This window comes from Colletotrichum fructicola (genome assembly GCF_000319635.2).
Source record: "Colletotrichum fructicola Nara gc5 chromosome Unknown KSG_Nara_v1_contig05, whole genome shotgun sequence".
Taxonomy (NCBI): Eukaryota; Fungi; Ascomycota; class Sordariomycetes; order Glomerellales; family Glomerellaceae; genus Colletotrichum; species Colletotrichum fructicola.
Window position 1 is genome coordinate 1,161,262 of NW_027094055.1, and position 14,285 is coordinate 1,175,546.

At 53.3% G+C, this 14,285-nt stretch overlaps 3 protein-coding genes across 3 annotated transcripts; 2 read left to right on the forward strand and 1 right to left on the reverse strand.

Annotated features, from left to right (window-relative positions):
* Positions 1-1,515: 1,515 nt before the first annotated feature.
* Positions 1,516-3,393, forward strand: CGGC5_v008990 (uncharacterized protein; the record flags this gene model as incomplete). The annotated part of the gene is made up of 5 exons (XM_032020389.1): positions 1,516-1,526; positions 1,655-1,724; positions 1,796-1,876; positions 1,946-2,296; positions 2,359-3,393. 5 exons carry the CDS (start codon positions 1,516-1,518, stop codon positions 3,391-3,393), a joined length of 1,548 nt encoding a protein of 515 aa, XP_031882642.1.
* A 54-nt stretch (positions 3,394-3,447) lies between these two features.
* CGGC5_v008991 (uncharacterized protein) lies at positions 3,448-4,158 on the reverse strand (the record flags this gene model as incomplete). The annotated part of the gene is made up of 5 exons (XM_066152106.1): positions 3,448-3,453; positions 3,541-3,622; positions 3,683-3,796; positions 3,879-3,929; positions 4,088-4,158. 5 exons carry the CDS (start codon positions 4,156-4,158, stop codon positions 3,448-3,450), a joined length of 324 nt encoding a protein of 107 aa, XP_066008547.1.
* Positions 4,159-5,864: 1,706 nt separating this feature from the next.
* tcsA-0 (Two-component system protein A) lies at positions 5,865-13,580 on the forward strand (the record flags this gene model as incomplete). The annotated part of the gene is made up of 6 exons (XM_066152107.1): positions 5,865-5,998; positions 6,096-7,243; positions 7,960-7,992; positions 8,318-8,434; positions 8,492-13,080; positions 13,134-13,580. 6 exons carry the CDS (start codon positions 5,865-5,867, stop codon positions 13,578-13,580), a joined length of 6,468 nt encoding a protein of 2,155 aa, XP_066008549.1.
* Positions 13,581-14,285: the final 705 nt, after the last annotated feature.

Below are 14,285 nucleotides of genomic sequence, written 5' to 3' on the forward strand. Positions count from 1 at the left end.
TTGCAAGTCTGTAACCACAGGTGGGCCTACAAGTTCCATTGCCTACCTAGGTAAGGTACAGTGTAAGTGCCGCTATTGGGAGGCTGGAACCGTGGTGTCATTGTGGTTGCTGGCTGGACAAGCTTCCGGCCTCCACTGTTGTGGGTGTACACAGGTCACTCACCTTACTAAGGTTGGCATCTGTCGGCACCCCGTTACTGCAAAACACACACATTACCTGTGGCTGTTTTTGCACACCTGCATTGCCGCTGTCTCTGGGTTGTTTCTTCTGCAACCGCATTGCAGCCCTCGTCCGCCGCTGCATGGCACATGTGGCTGTCGACAGGGCAGAGCAGGGTTGAAAGAGAGGAGGATAATAATAAGTAAGGGAGGCGGATGCGGATGCGGAAGCGGAAGCGGAAGCAGCGCAAGGGGGCCGGCGTGGGTACACAGCTTGCTGCCGGGCCTCGCCATTGCATTCCCCGTCGTAGTCCAAATTGCAGTGCAATGCAGGCAAGGCAGGTAAGGTAGGTAAGGTAGGTAAGTCGGCAGTCGCAATGTGCCCTGGTCCCTATTACCTTCTAGTCTTTGTGCGCTTCGGAACTTGGCTAGCTGCTCGTGCGAAATCAGTCGAGAAGCTGCCCTGGAAACAATTGGGTACTCAGGTAAGTACCTTACCCAAAGTGTAGGTAAGGTAGGCAGGTAGACAGCTAGACAGATAGGTAGTAGGTATATTAGACACCGCCAAGACATTTCAAGATGCCTCTAATTAGCACGACACACGCACAATCACTTACCACCTCGCCTTGCCCAGATAGAACACCTGATAAAAGCATCCCGTCCACATATCGATGTCTGCCTAGACACCTCACCTTATCTTTAGTTACCTTATAATGGAACATGCTTAGTTACTATGCGGCCGGTGCACCAGTTCTATGGACAGATGGTTGCTGGTGTCGTGGTGATGCTTGAATGCCTGCCTTAGGTGTCTACTAGTGAACGTAGCAAACATCCATGCCCAGCCTGGTGGTTCGCCATGGTGGCATCTTATCATCCGTCAGCGGGCGACCACCACCACCACCACCACCATAAGCACGACGCCTCATCTCACCGTTCCTGCGGCTCCCGACCCGACCGTCCTACGGCGGTACAGGAAGGGTGGAAGGGTCTGCCGCACCTCCAGCACACCTCACCTACCTCGAAAGCAATGACCAGGGGGCCCCGCCATTACCCCTGTCCCAAGTAATAATTTTGGCCCCTCCATCACAGCAGTCGGTCCCCTTTTCTTTCGAACCAGTCGAAACCCATATCTACAGCAACGGCCACGACTGATGCCACGCGCGACCTCCCTCCTCCTCCTCTCTTTGCTGCCAACTCCCTCACCTCCTCCCGAGTCTCAATTCCTCTTGAATATCCCTCCGCTGCTATCTCGCGAGCTGTGCCATCGCCAGACCTACGAGAGCATTGCCTTGCTGCGCCATTTCTCGTCTTCTAGAACCAAGTTGTAGCATCATCATTACTTCCACAACCCCCACCATGGCTGACATGTGAGTATCTTCTCTGCCTTTCTGGCACCCCCGAATCGCTGGTTCTCGTTCCAGAACCTCACGGCCTCTCTTGCGGCATGCATGGGACTTCCAATTGAAAGAACTCCTGCTGACCGTCCCCTCTGCAGTAACGTTGATGTCTTGGTTATCGGCGCCGGCCCGACCGGTCTTGGTGCTGCGAAGCGTCTCAACCAGATCGTGAGTTCTCACCGCCAGATTGCACACCTACCCCTGTCACTTCGAATGCGCATATTGACCGATTCCTGCAGAACGGCCCCTCATGGCTGCTCGTTGACTCTGCCGATAGGGCTGGCGGTCTTGCCTCGACCGATGTGACCCCCGAGGGCTTCGTAAGTGCTTCCTACACAGCGAGCTTTGCTCAGCCTTGCGCCGACGCCTTTTGACCAGAATCTTTCCAGCTCTACGATGTCGGTGGTCACGTTATTTTCTCCCACTACAAGTACTTCGACGACTGCATCGACGAGGCCTTACCCAAGGACGATGACTGGTTCACCCACCAGCGTATCTCCTATGTCCGTTACAAGGGCCTTTGGGTACCCTACCCCTTCCAGAACAACATCTCCATGTTGCCAAAGGAGGACCAGGTCAAATGCATGAACGGCCTTATTGACGCTGCCCTCGAGTGCCGCGTCGCCAACACCAAGCCCAAGGACTTCGACGAGTGGATTCTCCGCAACTGCGGTGAGGGCGTTGCCGATATTTTCATGCGCCCTTACAACTACAAGGTTTGGGCTGTTCCTACCACCAAGGTAAGAAGCTTCAAGCAAACTAGGATGTATCAAGCACGTCAGATCACTAAACTGTGCCCCAGATGCAATGCCAATGGCTCGGAGAGCGTGTCGCTGCCCCCAACCTGAAGCTCGTCACCGAGAATGTCGTCCTCAACAAGGTCGCCGGTAACTGGGGTCCTAACGCCACCTTCCGCTTCCCCGCTCGCGACGGTACCGGTGGTATCTGGATCGCTGTTGCAAACACTTTGCCTCAGGACAAGATCCGCCTGGGCGAGAAGGGCTCCGTCGAGAAGGTTGACGCTCAGGGCAAGGTTGTCACTCTCAAGGATGGCACCACTGTCAAGTACAACAAGCTCGTCTCTACCATGAACGTAGACCAGCTCGTTGAGAGGATGGGCAACCAGGAGCTTGTCAGCCTGTCCAAGGGTCTATTCTACTCTACTACCCACGTCATTGGTGTCGGTCTCCGTGGCGCCCGCCCTGAGCGCATTGGCGACAAGTGCTGGCTGTACTTCCCTGAGGACAACTGCCCCTTCTACCGCGCCACCATCTTCTCCAACTACTCTCCGTACAACCAGCCCGAGGACAGCAAGAAGCTGCCCACCCTCTACTTGGCCAACGGCAGCAAGGCTGAGTCTACCGAGGCCAAGGAAGGCCCCTACTGGTCCATCATGTTGGAGGTTTCCGAGTCTTCCATGAAACCTGTCGACCAGGAGAAGATCCTCGAGCAATGCATCCAGGGTCTCCTCAACACCGATATGATCAAGCCTGAGGACGAGATCGTTTCCACATACCACCGCCGCTTCGACCACGGCTACCCCACTCCCTCGCTCGAGAGAGAGGGCGTCCTCAAGGACCTCCTTCCTAAGCTTCAGGACTTGGACATTTACTCCCGTGGCCGCTTCGGCAGCTGGAGGTACGAGGTCGGCAATCAGGACCATTCGTTCATGCTCGGTGTTGAGGCTGCCGACAACATTGTGAACGGTGCCGTCGAGCTCACGCTCAACTACCCCGACTTCGTCAACACTCGCCGCAACGAGGAGCGTCGTCTGGCTCAGTCGTACAACTTTGCCTCCAACGCCAACGGCACAGCACTCCCCTCGCACAGCAAGTAATGCTGTGGCGTATGGGCAGAAGCCGTAAGATAGGAATGGGCTGATATTTTCGTCTTATCGCTGTGAAGCATTAGAAAGCATGGACATGACCAATGAAAGGCGGCAAGCTCAGGGGAGATGGAGCTTTGGCTAAGCATATAAGAATACCTGGGAGTTTTGTTGAATGAGGGGGGTTGTTTTGCGCCATACCCACGATGTAGATGAATCGTGCGCATATGTATGCGTAGGGCTTCAGCGAGCCCTGTCAAAAGGGAAAGCTATATAGAATATAGATATCTTTGACATGTACTTTTGATACCATCTATTTTCGCGAATGTCACTTGACACGTGCTCGCGACTGAGAGGATGAAATAAGGTAAGGGGTGTTGGATGACGGGTCCTGTAGTCCCGGTGGAGCTCTGCTCTGCACAGCATTTTAGCCATCAGTTGCTAGCTATCAGGTACACTGGATTTAACTAGTGCTAGTTCCCTGATAATTCACCAACCTTGTAATGAGTGAAATTGGATTTACCAGTTTAACGCCGTTGGCGAAGCGCCTTGGTCGGTCACGTCTTTTGTTGCAACCATGGGCGTGGAGAAACCAAGTTTAAGGATGGGACGGTTGGAAGGCGGCGGTGTTTTGGAGAGTTTCTTGGTCCAAGGTCTGCGTGGTTTGTTGCAGCGAGTGCAACACTTCAGCCAGGACCGATTTCACTTTGCGGGAGGGACAGGGTTTTCGAAGTGCGGCTTTGGCGGCAGGATGAAGGTGGTCGCGAGTGACATCATTTGGGGTCCGAACTTCTGGCAAAGACATGCCCATCTCGAGGTTTTGCTCTCCGAAGGGGGAGAATGCAACAGTGTCGCGATTCAGGCCTGGAGTTGAGCGGGACGGATATTTCCCGAAGGGCTATTTCGATTTGGATGTACCTGTGGACGAGTCGTGACGACTCTGTTGAGAGCCCTAGGGGCGTGGCTGGATTGGCAGAAACAGGCGGTCAAAGGAAGGAGGCCGAGAAGACGGCGGTTTGGCCGGAGCAAAGAGGGAGCAAAGAGGGAACAAAGACACAAAGCGATTCAATGCTAGCCGCGGTGAGCTGTCCCATTGTAGGCAGAGACCATACCGTGGAGGGCTATAAAAGACAGGCCAACCAACCCGAGCAGGTCGCTCCGCGCCTGCCAATCATTGCCCTTTCGTCTGGCCGTCACTCTGTTCGGCTTGACTGAGTGTGTACTCCAGTGTTGTCTCCCGTCTGCAAAGATGCTGACATATTTGACTGTTCTGACTGTTGGACCTCCAGCTACCTACCTAAGGTCACCTCAGCCTTGACTCAATAAAGTCACCTATGTATCCCTGGGTTTGGGGCGTCTTCCAAGGCAACAAGCTGTCACAGTGATGCCTCAGTGTGTATCTGTAAGCTGGTTGATAGGTGCCAAACACCGGTTGTGTCCCACCTACAAACCTGATTCTGATGTGCCTGGCCTTAGATGGTATGGGGTCTTTGGGGAGGGGGTTGAGCACCTCCATTACCTACCTGGGCACCTACCTAGGTACTTACCTTGCCTATTAACCTCAGGTACCTGCCCGAGGAACGGTATCTTAGCAGCTTTGGTAGGTAGGTACGTAGGTGCCCGGACGGTAAGGTAATGCCCATTTCTCCGCGGGACATTCAGCCTGGCACCGCTACCGCTGGAGTACCACCACTTCCATGCATGCCTAAAGATTCCTCAGGTGCTTACCTACCTACCTTACCTGGGTACCTTACCTCAGGTACCTTACCTCCACCTACCTAGGTACCTAAGGTAGGTAAGATACTTTAGGTCCGGTCAAGGGGAGCCCAGGTGAGCTGCCGTACCTACCCACGGTGCCTACCTTAGGTAGGTATCCATCCATCACTTCCAGCCCCTGCCTAACCACCGACGACAGCTGCATCTCCCGATCCGTTAGTCGCCGACGACGCCGCCGACGCATCACTAGACGCAGCGTCAACCTCACGCCTCTTCCTAGGGAGCCCGTCGTTGTCCACGCCGCCTTGATTGCGATACTTCAATTAAGCGGCGCCCAGTCTGTTTCACGCGCGCATCTCTATCCTAGAGGCGTAGGGCTGTAGCGGGGCCTTTGCCATAACGTCGCTCACGAATCCACGACGACGACAACGACCAACACCACCACCGCCGCCGCCGCACAGCCAACACCACTCACTGCATAATTGCACCACGTCCGCCGTCTCACAACACTCCCTTGGGCATTTTGTAAAACCATGAAATGGTCTGCCGCGCCTAGTTGACGCTTTTGACGCCTCCGACCGAAATCGTACAAGCCCTTTTGCGCCAACCGCCGTCACCGAGACCACGAGTTCGTCGCCAACGCCCGCCCGCCTGCCCGTCCCACTGCCTCCTCCAAAAATCGATCTCCCACCCCGCCATCACCATCACCAACACGAATCACCACAAAAGGTCTCCGAGCTCTAGGCTTACGCCTATGACTGACCTCAATGATGGACGGCACTGCCATCGTGTCGGATGACCACTTCGACCCCCCTTCGCGTCTGTTCGAGCGTCTCCGCCAGATTGCTGGTTATACCTGGGATGAGTCCAGACTTCCCTTCCACACATCCTATGACATTTGGTGCGTCCTCCTGCTTGTGCAACCCACCCCAAATATGCGCGGAGCCTTGCTTCTCTGCTACTGTCGATCTCCGTTTAATCTAACGTGCGCTTCACAGGCACGTATGTGGCACCAGATTCGTGTCACCCTATCAACCCTCCTCATCATCCCACCCCGCCTCCAGTCCTGGATCAACCGCGAGACTCCAGTCCGGCCGACCCTCACCCTCAGAGCATGCGAGCTCCACGAGCCTGCACTCCGGTCTACCCAGCGATGCTAGCAGCGACTTCTCTGCCACCTCTCCCCCAGCCAGCCAGGCTACTGGTGCCGAAATATCATACATAGAAGAGCCCGTGGTGGCTCGCGTCTCATACCACGTCCTTCGTGAAGAGAGGGCGTTCCATATCGCCAAAAACCTATTCGCTACAGCTGATCCCAATGGCCACCACATTGTCAAGCCACTCGATCTCATCCGTCTCGCGCCTCACCCGGGCGACCGCGGTTCCATTGTGGTTGCAATCTACCAACACCCCGGCCAGAACTACTTGTTTGATTTGATAGACCTGGGACCAGCCTTTTACAAGGCAAGGAAGGTGGATGACAGATATGAAGCTTATCGTAGAGACAAACTTCATCTGAAAGAGCCCATCAACTTACAAGAATTCCTCGATTTCGCGATTGGCGCAAGTCAGTGTCTTGAAATCCTCCACTACGGGCAGGTCATCACCCACGGAGAGATTCGCCCTGATTCCTTTCACTTCAATATCGACACGAATTCTGTCAAACTGATTAATTTTGGTACGGGCACGAGGTCATTCGAGGGCGGCTTGTCGAGTACGTCCTGGTCAAGCTTATCGAAAGAGCTAGGCGCCAAGAACAAGCTCCTCTATATCAGCCCCGAGCAGACCGGACGTATGCCGGCGGAACCTGACAGCCGGACTGATATATACTCTCTCGGTGTCGTTTTCTGGACTTTGCTCACTCAACAGCCTGTTTTTGAGGGGGATACGCCTTTGGACATCGTACAAGGCGTTCTGGGCCGACGGATCCCCAACGTTTCCCAGGTTCGGCTCGATATACCAGACGTCATTGGGCGCATCATACAGAAATGTACAGCGAAGAATGTGGCCGACCGCTATCACTCGGCAAGCGGCCTGAAACATGACTTGTTAAAAGTGCAGCAGTTCTTGACCGACGGTGACTGGCTGGCACTCAAGGAGTGGAAGATTGGAGAGAAGGATATATCATCGTTCTTCATCCTACCTAGTATGATGATTGGGCGTCAAAAGGAAAGAGCAGAGGTCATTAAAGTGATTGAGCGCGTTGCTAAGAGCCATTCTATGAACCAAAAATCGGCAAATAATCGTTTCTCTGACGGATCTCAACTCTCCGCCGAGCTTCCAGACTGCGCAGATCTGTCGAGCGAAGGTGCAAGCTCGGCAGAAGGCACCACGCGACGAAGCGGATCATTCACACACACTACATCCTCAGACCCAAGACAGTCGAAAGCAAGCTTCGTACCGTCAATCTTGTCCGATACTCAGACAATATCCGGAGACACCATCGCATCGTCCAATTCTGGCCCTCTTGGGCGCATGACCAGACCATGGGAGAGGCACCAGTCCGTGTCCATCGAGACCCGGAGCCTTGCTGATGGAATAGGAACACCAACTGACAGCAACCGACACAGTGCTGTCGAGTCATCATCGTCGAGTCTGTCCCGCCAACTAGGTTCAGCCAAGTTCAGGAGACGCGGTCATTGCGAAATTGTCCTTGTGGAGGGTGCCGGCGGGCTTGGCAAGAGCTGTCTGTATCAATCTGTACTTGCGGAAGCCAGACGGAGAGGTTATTGCGCCACGGCGAAATTTGACACAGCTCGCCGAACTGCTTTCGGACCGCTGCTCAAGTTGTTGTCGTCATTGTTCAAACAAGTCTTCGGAGAACGAAACACAGATACGCCATTCCATCAAGCTCTGAAGCAGTACGTACGACCCGTGTGGCCGACCCTCCACAAGGTACTTGGGTTGCCCGATTTCCTTATCGGCGCACTTGACAACTCTTTGCCACTATCTGTATCAATCACTCAAGGTTCCAACCAGACTCGCAACATACGGACGGGGCTCAAAAGACGCGGCTCATCCCCGGGAAGCTCACCCAGCCGCTTGGCGAAGCCTACCGTCATCTCTTCACAAGCCTCTCAAGACTTTTTACGGGCCGGTGGAGCAACAAAGACTATGCGCTTAATGAACACCTTCCTAGATGTCCTCCGCATGTTCACGTCTCACAAATTTATTTGTTTTGTATTGGATGACCTTCACTTTGCTGATGACGAGTCCTTAGAGTTGATTACTCAGATCATTGGAGCACGAATGAAGATGGTCGTCATCATAACATACCGCCCTGAGGAGCTGTCCCCCGAGCGAGTACAGTCCATCATTCAGCCTCCTGAATCTGAAGGTAAGCCTCAACATCGCCTTTTCCGTGCATCGCACACAGTATTCTAATATCGTCCAGAATTTCCTCGGTCGGGCGGGCCGGTCGTTACTCGCATCCGACTAAATCCATTAGGCGAGGAGGAGATAATTCAATACGTTTCGACCACGCTCTGCAGGCCAAAAGAGGAGGTCATGCCGCTGGCCATAGTCATACAGTCGAAAACCGCAGGAAATCCGTTTTATATGCGGGAGATGCTAAGCGCTTGTTACCGGAAAAGGTGCATTTGGTACGACTACAGGGACAGCAACTGGCACTTCGACCTTGACAGGCTTTTTGAGCACTTCCAGGGCGAAAGCGATTACGACATACTTGACACAGGTTTCATTACCAGGAGGCTAAATGAGTTACCCCCATCTTCTCGAGCGATACTTGCCTGGGCTGCACTGCTTGGCTCATCCTTCTCATTCGAGCTCATCACCAGACTTCTGAGCGGGGAATTCCAGTACGAAGATGAAACCACATGCCGGGGCCCCGGAAACGAGCGATATCACGCATCGTACTCTCAACAAGAAGCAGTCAACGGTCTTCAAGCTGCCGTTCAGGCCTACATTATCGTCCCTAGCGAGACAGACGACAGGTTCCGGTTTGCCCATGATCGATTCATTCAAGCGTCAGCAGCGCTCAAGGAGTGCAATGCTCGAAAGATGCACTTCGTCATCGCGCAGACTCTTTTGAAATACTACTCCGCAGATCCTAGGGCAAAGGACAATACAGCCTCGCATATTTGTGAATCTGTTGACATTATTAAAAAGCGAGTACCTCGACGCGAGCCATACCGGAAGCTGCTGTTTGACTGTGCACAAGCCGCCGTCGAGAATTGCGCCAGGCCAACAGCATCAAAGTTTTACAGCACAGCAGTAGCGCTGTTGCAACCGGATCCGTGGAACGACGAGCTCGAGGATGTATCTTACGATGAGACCATGCAGCTACATCTTCGCGCCGCCGAGTGTTATCTTTACATGGGAAATCACGGAGCAGCTAATGCCCTGCTCGAGACAGTTTTCAGATGTGCTCGAAGTCCCTTAGACAAAGCACCAGCCTATGTCCTGCAATCGAGAACATTGGCTCAGATCGGAAATGCAAAGGGGGCATTGGCATCATTGAGAGAGTGCCTTCGCGCACTGGACGTCGAATTTGATGACGATCCGACGTTTGAAAAGTGCGACGACCAGTTCGAGAAAATGTCCGTCAGGATTCAGACGATGGACAAAACCGAGCTTATGAACCCAACACCATCGCTGGATCCCGGCTTGCCGTCTATCGGAGCAGTACTGGCAGAAACTGTCAGCGCGGCATGGTGGAGCGACTATCTTCGGTTTTATCAGCTTTCCTTGGTTATGCTGGAGCTCCATCTCACTCATGGCGCCTTCCCGCAGTCTGGAATGGCGTTTCTGCATCTCGGAATCATTGCTCTCGCTAGGTTCAACATGGTCAGTTTCGCAGTCGAGGTGGGCAATGTCTGCATCGAACTGCTTGGTCGATACCGAGACCCATTTTCAATGGCCAGAGGTTACATGCTCTACGCAAACTTCATCGGCCACGTACAGATACCGGTGGCCGTTGCGTTAAATCACTTGGAGGGGTCTGTAGAGTATGCCGCAGCAGCCGGCGACAGAATCTCTTCCATCCTCAGTTTCGGCCTGGCAGCGCAACTCAAGTTCTTTTCGAGCGAGAACTGCTCTGATCTGGAAGCGTTCTGCCAGTATGGTTGCGAAGAGATTCCAAACTGGCATCAGGATACAAGAGGCGGCACTCTGCTTATCTCAATCCGACAGGCTTGTCGCGCTTTGCAGGGGAAAACCCGCACAACTGAGCCGCTAGATGTTATGACAGACGACCAGCACAATTCCGCAACCTACAAGGCTTGGCTAAGAACCAACACCCAAAATGGCAATCGCTCCATCCTCTGGTACGAGAGCATTGAGATCGTGCCTCTGTTTATCTATGGCCATTACGACCGAGCCATTGAGGTCGGACAGGCGTGCTACGAAAGCGTTCAAAACCTATGGTCTGCCCGGAACAGTAGGCTGGTGATCTTCTTTTACGGTCTTGCCCTCGCCGGTCGCATGCTCCGCAGACTCAATGACCCTCGGTTAGACCCGAACGACTTGATCGAGGAGACAGAGGACACTGTATACAAGCTCCGGGAACTAACGAAGAGGATCAAGGAATGGGAAGTGTACACTGACGTCAACTACCTCTCTTGGTCCAGAATATTGGAAGCGCAGATTGACGAGTTAACCTGCGACTATGGTGGAGCCGTCAAACTGTACGAGGAATCCTTGGACAACGCTGAGGAGCACAATTACTTGTTTGAGGCGGCTTTGGGTAACACGCTGATGGCAGGCACACTCGTCAGGCGTAAAGCTCGCAGACTGGCGCGGTCGGCTTTCAGGGATGCCATCGCCTTCTACCGACAATTTGGTGCTGTGGCTGTGGCTGAGCGCCTGGAAGAAGAGCACGCGATTCTATTACACAGTCCGACGAGAAACCCGCGGACGACGGACGCCGCTGTCCAGACTGATTTCGCTGGAGACAGCAGTGGCGTCGACTATCGTGCTGTCGATGGCGAGGAAAATCAAGATGCTTTGCAGCATGCGAATCAAACTGCCATCGCCGATATCAAAGGCGAGCGCATAGGGGCATGGCGCGGCTCGATGCATGAACACAACGAGCCTGGGGCAGGTCTGCCTGCCCTTGATATGATCGATTTGCACGCGATTCTGCTCTCGTCACAGGTCATTTCAGGAGTTCTTCGGGTCGACGAGCTGCTGAAGACCATGTGCGACGTTATCCTGCAAACTTGCGGCGGTTCAGCTACGCTTGCAGCCATTGTGGTCCAGGACTCCGATGAATCAGGCTGGTGTCTCGCGGCAAGTGGCGATCCCGAGAGAGGTGCATCGGCGCACATACCAGGGCTTCCCCTGGCGGGCACATCTCTCGTTGCGGAGAACGTCATATTGTACTGCACTCGCTTCCGCGAAGCCGTATTCATCCCGGACATCATTAGTGATGAGCGGTTTGGCAACGTGAGTGAGGCTTGGCTTCAGAGAAACGTATTGAGCAAAGCTATCATTGCTATTCCCATTTGTCATGGCTCCAAGCCGCTCCTCGGCGTCTTGTATTTGGAGGGCGAGCCGGGCTCTTTCACTGACCGCAACGTATCCGTCCTACAGTTGCTAGTCAATCAGATTGGCATTAGTTACTCCAATGCCCTGGCAATGAAGGCGGTCGAGAAGGTATCAGCAGAAAACGTTTCAATGGTTTCACTTCAGAAGCGTGCTCTCGCCAAGGCGTTGGAGGCAGAGACCAAAGCCAAACATGCCGAGGCTGAAGCCAAGCGAAATGTCAAGCTGGCCGAAGAGGCTGCCAAGGCCAAGTCAATATTCCTGGCCAACGTTTCTCACGAGCTACGGACACCACTCAACGGCGTCATTGGCAACTCAGAACTACTCAGAGACAGCAACCTGGACAAGGACCAACAGGAGATGGCTGATTCAATAAGAGTATCGGCCGACTTGCTGTTGACGGTCATCAACGACATTCTCGACTTCTCTAGAATGGAGGCCGACAAGATGAAGCTATACGTCATTGCCTTTAATCCAGAGGAAATGGTCCGGGAGGTTGTTCGCGCCGTCTCTTACAGCAACAGGCAGAAGACGCAGCGAAGAAATGTCAAGATCATCCAGGACATCAACCTACCTTCGATGCTCATTTACGGAGACCCCATCAGACTGCATCAAGTCCTCGGCAACCTCATAGGGAACAGTCTGAAGTTCACCGAAGATGGTTCAATCACCATTGGTGCACGCGTCGATTCTGAGACTAAGGATAAAGCGACGTTGACCTTCAGGGTGCAAGACACCGGTATCGGCATTCCCCAGCAGCAACTTGCCAAACTCTTCCAGCCATTTAGCCAGGCTGACAATAGCACGGCGCGAAAGTACGGCGGTAGCGGTCTCGGCCTCAGCATCTGCAAATCTTTGATCGAAACCATGATGAAGGGCAAAATCCAGCTGGAAAGCCAAGAGAATGTAGGGACCACTGCCTGGTTCACGGTTACGTTCGACAAAGCAAAGTCAGACGTCTCTGCCGGAGACGCACAACAGATCAAATCTCCGCCACCAGTGGAGCGTTCCGCTTTACCCGTCTCAGAGAGAAGAATGACCTCTCCCAACCCTTTCCTGGATCTCACTGCCATTCCCAAAGAACAGATCAGGATATGCATTGCTGAGGACAATCCGATCAATCAGAAGATTGCCATCCAGTATGCTCAGAGACTGGGATACACCACAGTAGACGCCTTTGAGAACGGTCTGAAGGCTGTCGAAGGCTTACGGCAAAAGGCAAGAGAAGGCCGGCCGTACCACGTGGTCCTCATGGATGTACAGATGCCGGTGCTGGACGGTTACGAAGCGACAAAAATGATTCGTAAGGATTCCATCGACGTGGTGCGCAAAGTGTTGGTTATCGCCATGACAGCGTCAGCTATTCAAGGAGATCGAGAGAAATGTCTAGCGGCTGGTATGAACGATTACCTGGCAAAGCCTGTTCGGTCTGAAGTGCTAAAAAAGAAGTTGGATACCTACGTTAGCCCCCAGGCATCCGTAAGCGATAATACCGCAAATATTGGGGAATTTCCGAGTTGACCATCGCCCAGAATGCCTCTTCTCCGGACGGAGTCCGTAACCACACCACCTCGCCATCTTATTTCACGGCGGATCTCATCGGTGCTGCTACCAACTTCTCTCTGCCGATCAGGGACAATCCGGCATACAGTCGGCCAACTGGCAGCAGCACGGCACCCAGCCAAGCGTCGACAGACACCAGATCTACTATTGACATAGGCTCACTATCTGAGACTCAGTCGCAAGCAGCTTCACAGAAGCGGTCGTCCCGAAAGCTGACCAAAACGCGAAACAGCATCGACCCAGCATCGGCCGAGAAACCACGAGCTGTTCTCACCAAAAAACCTCCACAACGTCAGGGTACTGGGTCTTCGATGGATGCAGATGGCAAATCGGAGAATCAACCTTTCTACCCCAACAACCGCAGTAGTATCAGCTCACAGGGGTCCGGCAGTAGGGACAAGACGTTTCCTAGCTAGAGATGCGAAGATGCCATACCCTCGCTTGCTCTTGCCCACAGGCTAGAAGCAGTCGAACATTGAAAGTCCGCCCCTGTGACAGTGAAGACGTCAGATTTGGAAAGGGGGAAGGTGGGTCGTGGTCGCGCAAGTAGCGACTTGCGCCGAATGTGTCATATGTCTGGGTTCTCTAGATCAAGGAATTACTGTCTGATAAGGTGGGAAGACAATCGGTTTTGAAGTTTTCTTTTTTCTCATGTCTGGGGCTGGGCATTTCGGGGATGGTTAGCAGCTACCCCAAGGGGCACAACACATTGCTTAACACGACTGAATTCTTCAAAACCATACCCAGCCTTTTCACAATGACACGGAAATTATTCGTGTCCGTGAACATATTATGACTTGGTCAAAGAAGGATGCTGCTGATGGAATACTGTGTCAAATGCTTTGCAGACAGGCTGCGCCTACACGCCCCGTCTATGTGGTCAGCTGTGCTTCCACCGTTCTGTTTCATACAGGATATTGCAGGCGACAATGACATGCTTGTCGTGCCTAGTCTTGTCTATTCCCTCTCGTGCAGAGTTGCCTTCCCCTGTGTATCAACAACCACCATTGAAATCAGCCCATGCACTTTTGCTAACCAGGCTGACACAAGACATGTAACTCACTGTGCTGCTAGGAACCTTTTTTTGTCATTAAATGTCTAAGACAACCACTGAAACACCA